Source organism: Lipophrys pholis (assembly GCF_963383615.2).
Source record: "Lipophrys pholis genome assembly, chromosome: 15".
Classification (NCBI taxonomy): domain Eukaryota; kingdom Metazoa; phylum Chordata; class Actinopteri; order Blenniiformes; family Blenniidae; genus Lipophrys; species Lipophrys pholis.
Genome location: NC_137642.1, coordinates 24,600,967 through 24,618,805, shown reverse-complemented (window position 1 = coordinate 24,618,805; position 17,839 = coordinate 24,600,967). Strand labels below are relative to the sequence as shown.

General features: G+C 45.0%; 2 protein-coding genes across 2 annotated transcripts in view; both read left to right on the top strand.

Moving 5' to 3' along the window:
- Window positions 1-352: 352 nt before the first annotated feature.
- On the top strand, window positions 353-2,593 carry LOC308120970 (E3 SUMO-protein ligase ZBED1-like). The gene is made up of 6 exons (XM_080481938.1): window positions 353-485; window positions 595-712; window positions 786-922; window positions 1,001-1,471; window positions 1,574-2,156; window positions 2,244-2,593. The coding sequence occupies exons 1-6, from the start codon at window positions 417-419 to the stop codon at window positions 2,561-2,563; spliced, it is 1,698 nt and encodes a 565-aa protein (XP_080338064.1). The 5' UTR covers window positions 353-416; the 3' UTR covers window positions 2,564-2,593.
- A 712-nt stretch (window positions 2,594-3,305) lies between these two features.
- Window positions 3,306-17,839, top strand: part of thada (THADA armadillo repeat containing) — a 99,859-nt gene continuing 85,325 nt past the window's right edge. Inside the window, exons 1-21 of the mRNA XM_080481937.1 lie at window positions 3,306-3,329; window positions 3,724-3,800; window positions 3,927-4,036; window positions 4,911-5,041; window positions 5,264-5,412; window positions 5,493-5,525; window positions 5,605-5,653; window positions 5,976-6,160; window positions 6,232-6,326; window positions 7,212-7,435; window positions 7,517-8,241; window positions 8,320-8,474; window positions 8,629-8,784; window positions 9,630-9,737; window positions 9,814-9,937; window positions 11,703-11,848; window positions 11,934-12,162; window positions 12,938-13,073; window positions 13,170-13,306; window positions 13,924-14,058; window positions 14,426-14,571. Of these exons, the coding sequence (XP_080338063.1) occupies window positions 3,728-3,800; window positions 3,927-4,036; window positions 4,911-5,041; window positions 5,264-5,412; window positions 5,493-5,525; window positions 5,605-5,653; window positions 5,976-6,160; window positions 6,232-6,326; window positions 7,212-7,435; window positions 7,517-8,241; window positions 8,320-8,474; window positions 8,629-8,784; window positions 9,630-9,737; window positions 9,814-9,937; window positions 11,703-11,848; window positions 11,934-12,162; window positions 12,938-13,073; window positions 13,170-13,306; window positions 13,924-14,058; window positions 14,426-14,571 (3,246 nt within the window). The 5' untranslated portion in view covers window positions 3,306-3,329; window positions 3,724-3,727. The remainder of the gene's footprint in view (window positions 3,330-3,723; window positions 3,801-3,926; window positions 4,037-4,910; window positions 5,042-5,263; window positions 5,413-5,492; window positions 5,526-5,604; window positions 5,654-5,975; window positions 6,161-6,231; window positions 6,327-7,211; window positions 7,436-7,516; window positions 8,242-8,319; window positions 8,475-8,628; window positions 8,785-9,629; window positions 9,738-9,813; window positions 9,938-11,702; window positions 11,849-11,933; window positions 12,163-12,937; window positions 13,074-13,169; window positions 13,307-13,923; window positions 14,059-14,425; window positions 14,572-17,839) is intronic.

Sequence of the window (17,839 nt, the reverse complement as noted above, 5' to 3'; positions counted from 1 at the left end):
TAATAACAATACATCATAATCATAATGTGATATATATAAAATATTATGAATAAATAAAAATGTAATATCACATTTTTATTTATTCATAATATTTTATATATATATCACATTATGATTATGATGTATTGTTATTATTATTATTATTATTATTATTATTATTATTATTATTATTATTATTAGTATTAGTATTAGTATTAGTATGTACCTGCCTTATAAAGATAGATTTTCGAATAACGCGCGAGGCGGCGATCCTTTCCTGGACTGGTCACGTGGTACGACGAGGCCTCGTACGTTGCCACATACGTCATCAACACACGCCTCGATGCGCGCCTCATAACAAATCGTCATACAATACGCGACCCACGACTCGACGCCTCGACACGGAAGGACACATCATTACTAGAAACGTCTTTGTCATGGAGCCGCCGAGAAAGAAAAGGTTTTCTCCTGTCTGGGAGCATTTTGAGCTTATCTGTCTCAATAAGGTAGGCACAGAGTAACAATAGTGTGATATATTAAATGTTATAACTCAATATAAACGTGACATTGCATTACATAACCTTTGTACTGATATCCATCGTCCATATTCAATAGGTGAAGTGTTTATTGTGCTTCAAAGTAATCGGATACAACGATAATACCTCATCTATGCTGAGGCATTATCGAGCCCTGCATGAAGGAAAGGAGACCAACGACAATGACCCAAGCTCAGGTGAGCCAGGTAGCCTCAGTCTCTCTCCCATATTAATGTATACACCATACTACAGTGTTTTCTTTTTAATCAGGAGAGAAGCGTATTGTGGATGAGGCTTTGGTTGACATGGTGATAGAGGACTCGCAGCCCTTCACTATTGTGGAAGATAAAGGGTTCCAAAAGCTTATTAAAGCTTTAAACCCTAACTATGTTCTCCCCACAAAGCAGGTATGTATCTGATCACATGAAGCACCCCCCCCCCCCCCCCAATTTTCCAATATTTGACAACAATGTTCTTTCTTTCAGACTTTGAAAGCTATGGTGGAAGACAGATACCAGAAGTCCAAGGAGAAGGCCAAAGCCGCTGTGTCCCAAGCAACAGCCGTTAGCCTGACAGCAGACATGTGGACCCCAATAAACACGGACTCCTATCTAGCTGTGACAGGCCATTTTATAGACACAAGCACCTCTTTACAATCTGTTGTTTTAGGGGTGCTGCGTGTCCCACAGCCACATACAGCTGAACATCTGGCGAGCGCACAAGCGGCACTGATGTCACAATGGGACATCACACACAAAGTTACTGGCCTTGTGACTAACGGTGCCACGAACATGGCGGCCTATGCTAACGCCATGAATTTGGAACACTCGCATTGTGTGGCAGATTGTTTCAATGTAATTGTTCAAAGGGCTCTTGAAGAAAATCCCGTGTTGTGTGACATTCGGGCCCAAGCTCAGGAAATTGTGGGTTATTTCAAGAGCAGCACCTCTGCAAAGGTGAGTTCTTTACCTCACTGTCGTATTCCCGATGACACACTTGTTTGAGTTGCTGCTGCAGTGATGCTTGAATTAAATCAATTTTGTCGTCACATTTTGTAGGAGACACTGGTGAAGGTGAATGAACAAATGTGCCGTCCAAAACTAAAATTAACACAAGAGGTGGATACCCGCTGGAACAGCACCTATGATATGCTGCAAGACATTTACAACCTGAGGAAGCCTGTTGGAGCTGCTTTGGCTGGCTTACGGACAGACATTGTACCACTTTCAACACAACAGTATGCGATAATTGCAGAGTGTCTGAAAGTTTTGTCACCATTTCATGATGCCACAGTGGAGCTATCGGAGGAAAAATGGGTCTCGGGATCCAAAGTTATTCCCCTGTTGACGATGCTACACCATGTACTGGAGGAGGAGGATCTTGAAATCCTACAAAGTCCAGAGAGCAGAGATCTGGTGGTGAGTCTGAGGAAACAGGTGAAGGACAAACTCTTCAACTTCCAATCAAAGAGCATCACGTCACTGGCAACACTGCTGGACCCACGGTTCAAAAAAATAGGCTTCTATAATCCCCATAAAGCCGAGGAGGCAGAGAAGAGGCTAATAGCAGAATGCGCTGCTCTCTTCCCTCCATCTTCATCTTCATCATCCTCATCAGAAGCGTCTCTGTATGGGACTCAAGGTAACCAATGTATTGTGATTGGTTTATTGTATGTATTTTCATTGTTTTATTGTATGTAGTCACTTATACTCTGCTTTTCTCTTTTAGAGAGCAAACTGTGGCATCGTCTGGACACCACAGTGCAACAGACAAGAATCCACAACGAAACCGCGGCTGCAACATTGGAGGTCCAGACATACCTTGCAGAACCAAACATCAGTAGATCAGAGGACCCGCTACAATACTGGGAAACGTATAGAAATGTACACCACAACTTGTATAAGCTTGCGGTGAAGATTCTGTGTACCCCAGCCTCTTCTGTACCCTGTGAACGGGTCTTTTCAAAAGCAGGTGAAATAATCTCAAAGAAAAGAAATTGCCTGAAGCCAAGCACTGTTGAAAAGTTGCTGCTTTTAAATAACAATTAATAAATGTCCCCCCCAAACACAAGTACCACGAGCACGTTTTTCTTTATTGCATTGTTATTTAACCATAAATAATGTCAGAGCTTCCCGCAGTGAAGCCACAGACGTTATTATTTGAAAGACCAACTGCTTTACATTAATTCATTTATTTGGGTGCCAGGTAGCTGGACCGGTCACGTGGTACGGCCGGCTCGCAAGGCCTTGAACGTCATCAACACACGTCTCAAAGAAATGAACCAAAATTACTCGACACACGCGTCAAAGCCTCGACAGGATGCATCCCTACTAGAAGCCTCTCCCTGGAAGATTTTGTAAAATATAGTAGCTGTAGTGCATTTTGTCTGATAAAAATCTACCAGTACTACTCCGCTTCGTATTGCCCGGACCAACATGGCCGACGCATTGACGTATTGACGTATTGACGTCTAAAACTGAGCGACCAGAGTGACGCATTGATGGCACGGGGAATCAAGCTCTCGGGAGGTACATGCGAAAGAGAAGACGTCTGCCTTCAAATTAAAAATTGCACGACAAACAAATAGAAGAATAAATGTTTTTTTCCCCTAAATTCTGAGTAAAATTGTATTTTAATTATACGAAAAAATGAAAGCATGTGAAATTACTCACGACTTGCAGACACAAAAGTCTCTTGTTTTGGTTATTTCTAATCTCTTTTCGAATGAGGTTTTACTCTGACGAAGCAGTTCCGGAAGTGTCTGTAGCTTGCTGAGCTGAACCAGCTGCTGTTAGAGTGAACCACATGCTGACTGTAAGACAATGTTTCTCCTCCTAAACTTTACCTATTTATGAAGCTTTTCTAGTGTTTTGAGAGTTGTTGGTTTAATATAAACATATTCTGTACCCGTGTGCTCACTTTTAATCACAGCCTGTGCCAGAAAGCTAGCAGTACTTTGCGAACCGGCTGCAGGGACTCAAAGCAGAGAAGAAAAGAACGATGAATTTAGGATGGAAAATATTCATTGTATTTCTGTGTTTTGGTCTTTGTTTACCCGTTTCTGTGTGTGTGGGGGATAAAAACGGAAAGCCACTGTTGATGTTGTTTAACTTACAGCAGTTGGGCTTCACAGGTTTAGGTCATTGATTGTACAGAAACATCCATTTAGTTCAGTTATAGCAGCAACTTGATGGTTGATGCTCCTCAGTGTCATGGTGGTGAAGAAGAAGACTGCCAGGGTGGAGGCTGTGGTGTTGGAGGAGAAGAAGCTACATGAGCTGATAGGTAAGTGGTGAGAACCACGGATCTGTAAGTGATCAGAGAAATAATTTGTAAATCATGTTTTGATGTGTTTCCATAGGAATAACATGCATCACTCTTTCTTCCTGTGGTGTTTTGAATCCATTCTAGCATCGCTCTCTGTTGATGGAGGGGAGGATGGAGTCAGGCGGCTTGCTGAAACTCTGCAGTCTTGTCTGGAGCTGACGGAGCCGGTGCAGCAGATCCAGTTGGTTAAAAAGGTGCATCCAGGTGGAAACATGGGATTTTATAGCGAGCTGGTGAAACAGACAAAACACCACTGACTGTAGAATTACTTTGCATGAGTCCAGGCTACTAAACAAATTGAGAAACTACCACAAAAAGACATTTAACTGTGACGCAGATATGCAAGATGATCAAAAATAGACACACAACAGTCACAACTGCACAAATATTGCTCACAGAAAAGAAAGAAAAAACAAAAGGAACACAGATGGTAGCTGAAACACTCATACTTGCCAAAGAGGTGCATGTTTTTTTTGGACTGTGGGGGAAGCTGGAGTAGCCGAAGGAAATCCACATGAAATGAGAACATGCCAACTCCACTGGGCCGGATTTGAACCCACAACCTTCTCGCTGTGAGGCTTGACGGCAAACCGCTGTTCCAAAATGCAGCCCTAATATACATGGAGGCACGAAACCGCCACAAAGATACAAAGCTCCTCCAGAAAAAGATGAACTTTGAATTTCTTAAGAATCCCAGTGACTCAAAACTACAACAAGAACACACAACTATCACAAAATACACAAGAAATACAAAGTTGAACTGAATGCAAAATTACCACGAAGACGCAGAAAAGGGACAAGGAGCTTTTACAGCACCACAACATCACTGTAAAGAGAATTACTTGGTCACCATGTAGACATTATTCAGGCGAGGCATCATGACCAGGTGGTTAAACTGGAAAACAACTTTGACATGATGCTTCCACATAGATACACAAAAGCATGTGGAGACACACACACGCACACGCACACGCACACACGCACACACACCAAACAAACATCTCGACAGTCTGATGCTTGTCTGTTTTCAGTTTTTGTGATACAGTTTGTGTGTCCATGCTGCCTCAGGCAGGGTCCCAGCTGGAGGCACTGAGTGCAGAGCAGTGCGACGGAGAACTTCTGGACTCTTGTGTACACACCCTGACTCTGCTCTACACGACCCTGCAGACCAAGAACCCCCTACGAAGAGCTGTTGCCAGGTAGATTTGGTCCCCACGTGGTGGCGTTTGCATAGTCGTACGTGGCGTATTTCCTCGGACAATAGAAAGTTTACTGGAGATGTGTTTGACGAGGGATCTATCCAGGGTGTATTCTGCCCTTGTGTCGTCACTTCGTCTTCTCATTTACATAATAAAACAGCTAATCTCGGGTGTCCCCGCTCTGTATATCCACTAAACCTGCCTGTGTGTGTCTCTCCTCAGTGCTTTAGCATCAGTACCATACTGGCTCCAGGAGCGCACCGTGAACCATTTATCTGCCTGTTTGTTGGACTGTACATCCTGTCCGTCTGCAGAGAAGCACCCACACACTGTGGACACCATCGGAGCCTGCTTGGATGGCTTCCCTCTCGGTCTGTGCAGAGAACACGCAAGTCTGACCTCGTGTTATTGGTTAAATAAGCATCTTTTTAAAGTTTCTCTTCATTTCCAGGTGAGAGATGCATCAAGAAACTGCTGGTTGAAGGTTTGTTTCAGTCTTGATTTAAGTGAACGACGTCTTATTTCTGCCTCTCAACGTCAATAAACTCTTCTCTGCTTTGTAGTATTGCAGTTTTTGCACAAGGTGTTGAGTGAATATCTTCACCAGAACAGGTATGGAGGTGATCTCCTATGTCTTTATGTTCACATTTAAAACATAATATATAAGTGGTGAGGAAATGTTTGGTCTTCTCCTTTAAGATATCATCAAATCATCAACTATGGGGCTAATATAGTGGCAGAGTGAATTGTATTGTATCTGCTAGTGTTTGTCTATTTGATGATATTACAGCTCTTTGTATAGTCATATATTTAGGAATTCTTTATTATTCCCCATACATGTCAAACACCTCCCATCTTTCTCCCTGCTGCTTCCTCTACCACTTCTCCTCTTCTCTCAAATGTGTGCCTCTGTCGCCCTCTTCTGGTCTAACAGAGGTCTAGCAGGCCGTCACATCGCCCAGGCCCAGCTGATGCATTCCTGCCTGGCTGCAGTGAAGACCTCCATGCTGGTGGTCCAGAGGTGTCAGGACTCCCTCGCTGACGCTCTGCAGGATCAGTGCAAGCTGGAGGAGCCACTGGGTGGCCTGCTGGGCTGCTACACACACATCCTCACTGACGGTGAGAAGGTTACCATCTGGTCGGATCCATTAAGGGTAGGGTTAATTCAACTGTTCTTCGTGTTTCTCCAGAGGAGTTCATTCAGTCTGTTCAGAGTACAGCTGGCATGGCTCTGGTGTTACTGATAAGGAGCGTCCTGGGCTCCGGAGATGACGTCGCCTCTGTGGTACGTGAAACACGCACATAAATAAATGCTCAAACTTTTATATTTGTCATAAAATAATACAAATTTACAATAATGTTTTAGATGCTCCTTTTACATAAATGTAATCGATTAATTGTACCATTGCCCCTTAAGGAATATTACATAATTCCAATCAATGGACGCACACACTTATAATAATCACCAGCATTGCTTTGATTCATTAGTAAATGATATATTCTTACCACAATATTATTTTTGGATTCTAAACAGAAATTTCTATTCTCATCAAATGACTTAATTTCATCACTTTTACATTTATTTCATTACTCATTTCCACATTTAGTTCCAGAGTTTCTTACTTTATGTATAATCTCTGCATATTTATGTATATTTATTTCCACATTTCTATTTTATATATTTCATCATATTCAACAAGGGTCTACAACCTTTAAGGCTGAAAGAACTGTTTTCACAAAACATTCAGATTTTCTTAAATGAGGAAAAAAACTTTTCTTTCTTTTCTTCTTCTTTTTCAGATTTTTAGATTTTTCTTCACATTTTCTTGATTTTTGTCTTAATTGTTGTATTTTTTCTTTTTTACTTTTCCCTGCTTTTTTTCTTCATGTTTTTTTTTTTTTTTAAGTCATTGTGGAATAGAAAATAAATGAGAATGAAAACATATTTATTGACCAATGGAGAGCCGTGGACCTCTGCACTAAATGTTCCTTTGTACTCCAGAAGCTCCCACAGAGCGGCCCGCTGCCCCAAGTGTGTGTAGTTCATGTTAAATATGAAGATGATGGTTTAACTTCAGAGAATATTCCCCAAAGAGCTCAATAAAATATCTATTGCAATTCTATTCCGTTATTAATTTAAACAGTTGTTATTCCGCTCTCTCTGTCTCAGGTGTGTGGTTTGCTGCGGAGCTCGGCTCGGGGTCTGGAGTCCAGCCCTCGGTGGTTGGAGCAGCAGTGTGAGGGCCTCTGTTCCAGCGGACGCCCAGCCGGCGTGTCTCTGTATCTGTGTCACGGAGCTCTGGCCATGCTGAGCTGGAAGGGCGCCCTCCTCGGGCCGCAGTGGGAACAGCTGCTGCTGCTGGTGCCAGACACGCTGCTGGACCTGGATGTCAGGTAGACCTGCTGCTCCCGTCACAGACTCCAGTTGTTCTTCTGAGTTGTAATAAGGTTGTTGTTTTGTTGTGGTTGCTGTAGTGTCAAGGAGTCCAGCACGGCCATGGTGGTGGCTCGGGTCCTGACCCTGTGGAGCGGCGCTGCTCTGGACTGCCTGCAGGGGGAGACGGGAGCCTGCCCCCCCTCCCTCCAGCAGGCCCTCGTCGGGGGCTCGGAGCTGCAGCGGCGCCTGCTGGAGCACATCTATTCTCACTGGGAGCATCCGCTGGACGGAGTCCGCCACCAGACCCGGTCCCTGTTCCGTAACCTGCTCGTCCTCCATCAGCACGCCGCTGCTGGCGTGGCCCCCGGTTCCGACCAGACCCAGGACCCTTACGTCTCCGAGCTCACTCGGAGCCTGCTGGGGCTGGAGTGGCACATGAGGGGCAAGTACGGCTCCCTGGGCTGCCTGGTGGAGCTGTACGGGGCGGGGCACCTGCTGGACCTCCAGCCCCGGCTGCCGTTGCAGCTCCTGGGCCTGATGGGGGACCAGAACCTGGCTCCGTACGCCAGCGACCTGCTGGAGAGGCTGTTTGTCAGCCACAAGGCGCAGCTGGCCAGTGCAGCGGCGGAGCCGGGGAACCGGGACTGGATGGAGCTCTGGCACCAGACGTGGGTCGGCCCTCTCCTGAGCGTGCTGTGCCGAGCCAGGCCGGACCAGACCACCTACATCCTGGACTACTTCTTACCCAAGCTGCTTCGCTGCAGCCCCTCCAGCCTGGCTCACATGGTCAAGGCCTTGCAGGACCCGTCGCCCTGTGGTGCAGGTAAGAAAACACACACGTCCTCAGTCGTGTTTAGAAAGGGAATCTTTGTTTGGAACGTGGTTCTTCTCGTCTCGCCAGGCCCTTCAGGCAGCAGGGGGGCTCTGGGAGCTCTGATGACGTGTCTGCGGGCAGCCAGGGCCCAGGGAGTCATCCCGGCAGCAGAGGGGGGTCTCTGGGGAGGACTGGTGCCCCTCTCCCTGCTGCAGCAAGCTTTGATCCACAAACACGATCAAGTGAGATCCGTTTTCATTCTCTGAGACTCGGTCGTACACAGAGAGGCCTTTTAGATCCGAACAAGGAACTTCGTGTTTGTTTGAGCTGATTGAAGGTGAATCGCTGTTTTCCTGTGTTTGTGTGTGCACGCTGCCCCTCCCCCTCCCCCTCCAGGTGAGGATGGACGCCTTGGGCTTGGTGTGCGAGAGCCACCGCAGCACCGAGGTTCTGACCACAGAAGAACTGGACCTCATCCGCCACTTCCTGCCTCCCAATCTGAACAGCCAGTCGCCAGGGATCAGACAGCAAACTGTCAGCCTGCTGAAGAAGGTGAGCTCTTCTCCCAGCGCCGCCGCCTTTTCAGTTCCTCTTCTCGAGTGATGAAACGCCTCACCCCGGTGGGATGCAGAAGTCTGAGGGTTTGTTGGCGCGTCACCGAGGTGTTTTTGATTTCGTGAAGGCTTTAGTGACCACTTCACCTTTAACATAGTGTTTCTACCAAAACTAATTATTTCTTTAAAAGGCTCAGGTTCAGATCATTTGGCTTTATTTCAAAGAATCTTTTTATTATTTGATGGATGCAGGAAGTCCAAGAGGCCTGTGTAGTTTAAATAGTTAAGTTACTTTCTTTTACGGTTTCAGATATTTTTGGTGTAAAACGTACAATATATCAGTGACAATACATTGTTTTCTATGTGCATATTGGTTGTAACTTGAACAGCAAAACAAAACAACTCAAAACAGAAAAAAGGGGAGAAAAAGGAACATAACAGCTAAACGCTGCTCAACATGGTCCTACATCTTCTTTCAAATACAAAATGATCTGTTTCCAATCCTCCTGAAGTCCTCCAGTTAATTCTCTCCAAATGTAAAGTGTTAGGACAGTAGGTGGCGCTGTGTGCTCTTGAGGCTTCAGAGTCCATTGGATCTGGGCTTATTTTGGTCTTAAAAACATCTGAAAAGTATGAAAATATTTCAGTCCACAAAGCTTCTAGTTTTGCGGTGTGATCTTCTTCTTACTCTGTTTTAGAGAATCAAGGTGGTGTAAAGAATAAAATGCCTCCTTTTTAGGAGTCATACGTTATGTTTGCAGACGCTCAAAAGAGTTTATCAAGTTTGCGTTGGATGAGTGAAGGTCTTGGCTTGAGAAGTAACGACGCTTTGCCTCCTCTCAGTTGCTGTGCCGGGTGAAGGACAGCACTCAGCTGCTGCAGAAGAGGCGGAGCCAGGAGAGAGACCCCGGGCAGAGCGAGACGGACCGCCACACCCTTCACCTGTACAAGGTGCGAGTGTCCGGCGAGAGGAAGTCCACGCTCGGGTTCCGTTCAGTCCGTTAAAGAGTCGTCTGTTTTGATGCAGGAGTTCTTGCGCTGGCTGAGCGTGACGCTGCTGGACGCGCTGCTGCCCGCAGCCTCTTTCTCCAAATGCCTCATGTCGCTCCACCTGCTGGCTGTGCTGGCTCAGCTCTTCACCTTCAGCACCGGTACGATCCCCGCAGGCGCAAACCTTTCCACAGATTCAAACGTCTTTCAAAAGTCAAGAAGGGGATTTTCCTAATTCAAGTTGAAGTCCTGGTCATTACACTGTTGTATGAAGGGAATAGGCTGACTTCTTTTAATGTTTAAAACGAAAAAAACTTCTGCGCAATACACGGGCTGTTTGTGCTGTTTTTACATCATCACAATGTCTTCGGTTAATTCAACAGCTAAATGAGTTTTAAGTGCGAAGAAACGCGCCCACTGGACAGAGTTTTTAATGCCTTTAAAATGTGTGCTTGGACTTGGATGTTGGTTTTAGTTTGAGGAAAGTGTGAATAAATGAAGCATTTTCCTACAGTTTGGATCCTCTGACGTTAATGTGAGGATTCACATTTCGATAGGATCAAATCTGGTGTTTTTGTCCTTGAAACAGACGTCATCCGTCTGGTTTGCAGCCTGCGGTTTGCTGTTTTTAACATCTTTTACCATCAAAAGGCCTCTAATATCTTCCATTTGTGTTTTTTTTTTTGCATTCGCGATGAGTTGGTTTTAGGTTCAGTGGAGAAGTCTTCCATGAGGTTCACTTAGAAATCAGAAGATAAACGATCATTAAAATGCCGAGTATAAAAAGGTATTTGAGTACGACATCTGGTGTTTTCTTTCCGATTGATAGTACTTTTCTTTTTCTTACCACCGAGGCTGCATGTCTGATCTACATTAAAGCTTTAAATGAGAGCGGCTTCTTAAGAGGCATTGCTCCCACAGAAAAATGATTGATCAAAGAAGAATGTCCTACTTTTTGTGCAGAATATCAACAAACACGTCAAACTATGTGAGAAGTTTGGATCCAAAAAAGTTGAAATAACTAGTTTTTTTCCATTTGTGGTTTAATCTCAACCAGTGTTTCATCATAAAGGTTTAATGATTATTGCTTTTTGTGAAACGTCAAAAACTACTTCCACAGTGTCGTTATTCATGTTTAAACATCACAAAAACAAATACTGAAGTTTTACCGTACGTGGCTTTTCTGCGAAACGGTTCCTGGTCCATCGAATTGATTCCAAATGTTGGAACTTTGTGGGAACGTCCTGTATCACTTCTCCTCTTGATGCTTCGCAATAATGTGCACAAGCCTTCGATGCAGGAAACGATTCTCCACATAAACGCGTCGTCTCTTCCTGGTCGTCAAACGAAGGAAATTATTCTTTAATGTCACAGTTTTATCACAAACTTTACAAGCTTGATGAACCTAGTTTACTAATTTGTATTCAACACTGGCGAACATCTGCATCAAGCTGGAAATGTGATCGTGTGCACGATGCCAGCGAGTGGAATGCATTATGGGATTGATCCACTTGGGATGATATTTAGGTTCTTACGTTTACATGAATCCTGAATAGTTTCATCAATCGGAAAGAATTTGTTCAGGTGCTGATGTAAAAACAGCTACTAGAGAAAAAGTGCCAGATCCAGTTCTGAGAATGAGTTCCATAGCGAGTGCTAAGATTCAGTAATCCTTTTGCAGCTTTTCTCGAGCTTGAACTGAATCAGTTTACCTGACAGATGAAATCTTTTCCAGGAGATCAGAACATTGTTTTACTCGATTTCGGGGATTAGTTCCGGGACGTTTTAGCAGCAGTTCTTTGCGTCGCCACAGCGACTCGAGCACATTTCCTCCCGTCTTTGTCCTCCAAGCCGGCCTTCCTACTTCGGCCCGATGCTCCTTCTCCTGTCCTCCTCTCACCTCTCGTCTCTCCTCGTCCCTCTCAGGGCCTGACCTGTTCGCCCTCGGAGAGGTCGTGACCTCCGCACACGCTCAGAACGTCCTCTACTGCTTCGCCAGCAACTTCCTGGAAGTCAAACAGCTGGCCTCAGCGTTGCTACGGCAACTCCCCCCATCCACTGTCGGTCTTCAGGTCTGAGAACTCGGGTCACATTTTCTCGACGTGAAACCAGCTGAAGATATCTCGGCGATATATGTCGATGACTTTGTGTTTTCAGGAGCCCGACCGGATGCTCGGGGTCCTGCAGGCGGCGCTGGACCTCAGCACCAGCACCAAACCTTTTGACAGCGTGACGGCGGCCCACCTCCTCAACCTGCTGCTCCACCAGCCGGACCTGAGCCGCGCTCTGCTGCTCTGCGCTCAGCAGCAAGAGCTCCACCTCCTGCCCCCCTCGCCACCCGCTCAGGCCTCGCACACTGTTCTCTGGGAGCTCAACACTCTGGCCGGTCCGTCACACGCAGAACCCTCGCTCTGTCTCGACATGCGCTTTCTACACTTTCTACATTTATTCTGCTCCTCTTTCAGAAACATTGTACAACCAATATTGAAGGATCACTGCACTTGATTTTAGATTTTATTGATTTGTTTCTCAATATATATCACTATAAATACTACTTTCTTTTTCTTTTAGGATTGTGTGACACTGTTTTATTAAATGTATGTATGTATGTATGTATGTATGTATGTATGTATGTATGTATGTATGTATGTATGTATGTATGTATGTATGTATGTATGTATGTATGTATGTATGTATGTATGTATGTATGTGGCCGATCCAGAACCGAATGGATTTCCAATCACATATATATATATGTATATATACATATATATATATTCGACATGTCTGAAACTTGGTAGAAAGAAGTAAAACTTGTAAAACTTGTTTACTCCAACCACTTCCCCAAAGTTCAGTAATCACATTTCACAGATATCCTGACTATTACTCACCTCTAATGATGTAATTGTTTAGCACTTGTTTGTCTTGTCTTTTCATTAATTTGCAGATTATTTTCCATTTGGACATTATTACTTTGTTGCATGGTTTGTTAATAATGAAGATGTTCATCAACTGTTTTCTTATCGACTCAAATTGTGTTTTTGGGAATGACTTGCTGTCTTCAAGTTCACCAAGGAATTCTGGAATTCCAGATCATGCGTATGGTGGTAAAGTAAAGGTGAAATAAATAGGTAATTAACCGGCTGTTCTCCCGTCCTCAGTGGTGCAGCTGCTGCTGCTCTGTCTGCAGTCAGAGGTCCAGAAGGCCGAGTCGTCTCTGCTGCAGGCGGCTTCCTCCCGTCCGATGTACGGCCGAGTGCACTGCATCACCGCCGTGCTGCAGCACCTAGACACACAGTGAGCACAAACATCCACATGCCTCCATTGGCTTTGCTCATGCAAAATGTTTCAACATGTTTCTTCCTCCGTGTGTGTGTGTGCGTGCCTGCGCAGGAGTCTGACCCGGCCAGAGCAGTGGCGGTCCCTGGTGTCCGAGCTCATCGCGGTGTGCTACAGGATGTCCGACGTGGTTTCGCCTGTGGTCCAGAGCTCCTCCCCGGAGGGACTCATCCCCATGGATACAGACTCGGGTAACCTGCAGCCGTCTTTTCAGTGCACCGCTGCTACGAGGAGGCTATTTGATGATGGAAAATCAAACAAAATAAGCATTTTATTGAGGATAGTTCACTCATCTCAAGGAAAACCATCAGATAACAGACATAATAAAAAAAAAAACATAATTTATAGTAAATCAATAATGATTTTCAATTAGTAGGTTGAGATTCAAAAGCTTTTCTCAAGAGAAAAATCTACATGGTGTCAGTTATTCACATTCCTTAAATCAGTAGCAATAATGAATTGTAATGTGTTTTGACGAATTTTAAAACAAAGATTTAATAAAAACTTTTAACATGTTGCAAATCTAAAAAGCTGTTTAATAAACATGCTTAAAGGCGTTTAAGCAAAGTTAAGTGTTGGAGATTGTATTATTCAAAAATTGGACGCCAATATTTTCACTTTTATGTCAAGTGAATATCGGCCCCAAATATTGGTTAACGGCTCCTTGACTACCATTGATCAGTATCGACCGTGAGAAAACCATATCGGTCCACCTCTAATAAAAGCTTAATTCAACTTGAGAGTGATCCTGTATGATAAAAGACGGAATCTTAGCAGATTTCTACTGGGTGCTGTTGTGTCCGTACAGAGACGTCAGCCGGTCTTCAGAGGATCCTGCAGGAGATTCAGCCCCGAGACACCAACGACTTCTTCACCAGTGCCAGACAGCTGGAAACTCACCAAGGAGACCATCACAACTCGCACGCGCCGTCCCTCCATGCAGGTGAACTCTCTTTCTGCTCTCCAAGCTGAAACCTGTTTTTGGACTGTGGGAAGAAACAATCACATGCGAACGGGCTGTAGACGCTTGTAGATGCAGTTCTTGTGATGTCCAGGAGATGGGAGTGTTGTGCCTATCTGTGTGATGCCGTTCGTCATTACTGGATCTGTTGAGGATGATTTCTGTGAGAATTGTGTAACTACTGAAAGCAAACATGAAACACTTCACTCAGCTTCAGCTCAGGACATCACACAATAACATGTAAACAAAAAAAAAAAATCTTTCAGTTCATAAGCCAAAGGCTGGTCGAGAGTTTCTTGTGTTGTGTGTGTTACTGGGAGTGTGTGTGTGTGTGTGTGTGTGTTGGCAGCGGGCGGCGAGGGCTACAGGGTGACCGCACAGATGGTGCTGGTGTGCTGCTGGCGGAGCATGAAGGAGGTGGCCATGCTGCTGGGACAGCTGTGTCAGACTCTGCCGCTGCACTGCACACAGCCGGGGCTCATCACAGAAGAGCAGGTGAGCACACACAGAGGTTCAACACACAGATACACGCAGCATTCACACTGTCCCAACAAGGGTGGCAACCAGCCAGCTCACCGACATCCGCCGTCAGGGTCTCCACTGTCACCTTCAGGAATCTCCTCCACATTGATCTTCGTTGGAATCTTTCACTTTGGGTGGATCTTCACTTTACTGGTTCACTGTTTTTGCAATGTCAGCAATTCTCTCTCAGGTTTTGAGCTTAAAGATGCTGAAGTTTTCAGCCCGAAGATGTTTCAGTTTAGCATCAGAACATGCAAAGCTTTTAAATGAAATGTTCAGTTTGTATCTCTCCAATCTGAGTTTTATACAAACGTCTGTTATGAACTTTGTATAAAACCATATAGAGTGGTAATGCTGTTTTTTTAAGCAACATGCTTCTTTAGCAAAAAGTTTCTCATTTTAACACTAAATCATGTTAAAACTTTCCACAATAAAATAAAAATGTAATGAACTTGGATGATTTTCCATCATAACTCACTTCAAAGATTGAAAAGATGCAGTTTAATGCGATGAACAATGACATAATGAAGGCGATAACATTCGAACCTGATATGTTTTTAACGGGTTTAAATGAGAGAAAACGAGACATTTGTCAGCAGTGTTATTGCCAAAGCCCAGACTACGGACTCGGTTATGAATTCCACAGTAATTCGCCGTCAGAAATCAACACATGGCCGAATGAACTGCATGAAATTGTAATGCTGGTGCTGCGGTGCACCACGAGAAATAGCTGAATGTTAAATTAGTCGACGCCGTGCTTCACGCGTACGTCTTGACGGAGGCCGTCGAACATGCGCCGGCCCCGTCCCGTCCGCTGTGAAGACGCTCTCTGAACACTCACCCATCATTCTGAACCGTCTGAGCCTGGTGCTGAGTCAGCCGTTTGCACACGTCGCACATTCTGTGCAAAAGCTCTTTTCACTGTCTGCTCAACTTTTAACAGGGAATGATGTGTGTGTGTGTGTGTGTGTGTGTGTGTGTGTGTGTGTGTGTGTGTGTGTGTGTGTGTGTGTGTGTGTGTGTGTGTGTGTGTGTGTGTGTGTGTGTGTGTGTGTGTGTGTGTGTGTGTGTGTGTGTGTGTGTGTGTGTGTGTGTGTGTGTGTGTGTGTGTGTGTGTGTGTGTGTGAGACCCCACGCTGGGAAGACTCTTCAATTAGCATCTGCCCTCGTTAGCGCCGTGCTTTCATTTGAGGCCCGACCCCGCTGGTTTAATGGCCGCGCCGCCCCTCCCAGTTCCACTGCATTCTTTCCAAATCACTTCCACCAGCAGCAGGAAAACACACACACACACAAACACACACACAGGAATAGTTGTCTGAGTGGTTCAGCATGTGTACGTCCTTAATAACAAGGGTCCCAGACATGGGCTGTGTTTGTCTGCGTAGGGGGTGAAGTGTGTGTGTGTGTGTGTGTGTGTGTGTGTGTGTGTGTTTGCCTGTTGACACATAGAGAGAGAAAGCAGCCTGTTGCAGACTGTGCAACATGCTGATTGTGTGTGTGTGTGTGTGTGTGTGTGTGTGTGTGTGTGTGTGTGTGTTATAAGGCTGCGGTTTTTCCTGTCCAGGTTCTTCACCTGCAACGTGTTGCCTGTTTCAGCCGTGAGCAGAATTTATTGTAGTTTGGCAACGAATGAGAGAAAATCGTGCAATTATTCCCGTTCTTGTCTTGCTGTTCAGTACATAAATAATAATATACTTTTTCTTTCGACAAAGGTGGATCTAATTACTTGGTAAATTAGCTCTCCTGTTGTTTCCGCCGGTCTGTCTCGTTGTGATTCACTCTTTAGGTTAGATTGAATCCGACATTTTAAAATGGGATATTTTTAATTTATTGTGATTTTCAGCAGATTTTGTAACAGGATTTTTAAGGCCTCCTAACATCTTACCCTGGAGAATAACTGAACTCCAGGAGCATGAAGAGTCTCCAGTGAACAGTTTACACGCTTATTTTTAACATTACAACTCTGAGTTCCTCAGATTGAGAGTTTTTTTTCTATCTTCTCACCGACACTGGTATCTGGTCTGGATGCTCGTAGATCAGTGCCTGTCGGGTTATGTATTTGAAGTGGTTTTATTTGGTTTTCATCAGCCTCACTAGAGGAATTGAACAATATAAACATTAAAGAACAGTGCCTCACTTTGCTGCCAGCGCTGCTCTACAAGAACCATCAGCCAACCACCCAAATGATCACATTGACGCGTTCCTGTGATATTATTGCCTAAATTTCCCAGCATTGGCTTTCTTTGGCCTGAACGATCAGTCAGTCTTCGGCGATGGAAAACACCGAACACAGAGCCGAGTTGGACTCATTACGGTCACTTAGAAGTGGCTTGATGACTGATTTGAATTTTAAAGCAGTTATTCAATCTTCCTATCAGGATCAGCTTGAAGCAGCCAGCTCGAAGCCTCAGTGTTGTGATGATGCCACGACCACAGCAGAGATAATCGCCGGTGATATCATGTTGTCTGTGGTTACTATGGAAATGGCCGGATTACATAACCGGCGTGATGTAAGCGAGTCAAACTGAGGAGCAGAGCAACAGAAGGAAAAATCTCCACTCCCACCCTCCTGTTTTGTTTATTTTTTTCTTCTTCTTCTTCTCCTTCGTCCCCGCTTCTCTTTTTCATGTTCTTTCCCCTGTCGTCAGCTTCACACTCGGCCAGTGTGTGCGCGCTCGAGTCCGGGTCTGGCTCGCCGTCACTCTGCCGCGCCGCAGCGGTGACATGCACGGCCAAACATGTGTGTCGAGTGTTTGTGGCACCAAAACGTGTCCCCTTACCAAGTCGTGCGGGAGCTCGACGCCTCCACCAGCGTCTGGTGTCACTTCCTGGCTGCTTAGACTGCTGATGTTCCAGCCCCCATCATGCTGCCATGGCGACGATACGACGATATAGAAGAGAATAGAAATACTTTATTATTATTCCCAGAGCAATATAGACCAGGGGTGTCGAACGTGACGCACGTTGGCCAAAGAACAACCTGCAGGAGGCTCCAATCGGGCCAAATCACCAAGCAAATTTAAAAAATTCAAAGAAAACGGATTTTGTTTTTCTTTGCACAGTTCCTGAAAGTAGTGCACTCGACACAATACTGAGACCCGAGCTTGGATATCGGTGATGCTGACGTGAAAGTTTATCTCCCTCGTTGCAATCAAACCAGCCTCAAAGCTATGCTGTCAGGAAGAGTCTGTAAAAACGTGCTTAAAGCGACAGCTATAAGAGAGTTTTCTTTTTGACATTT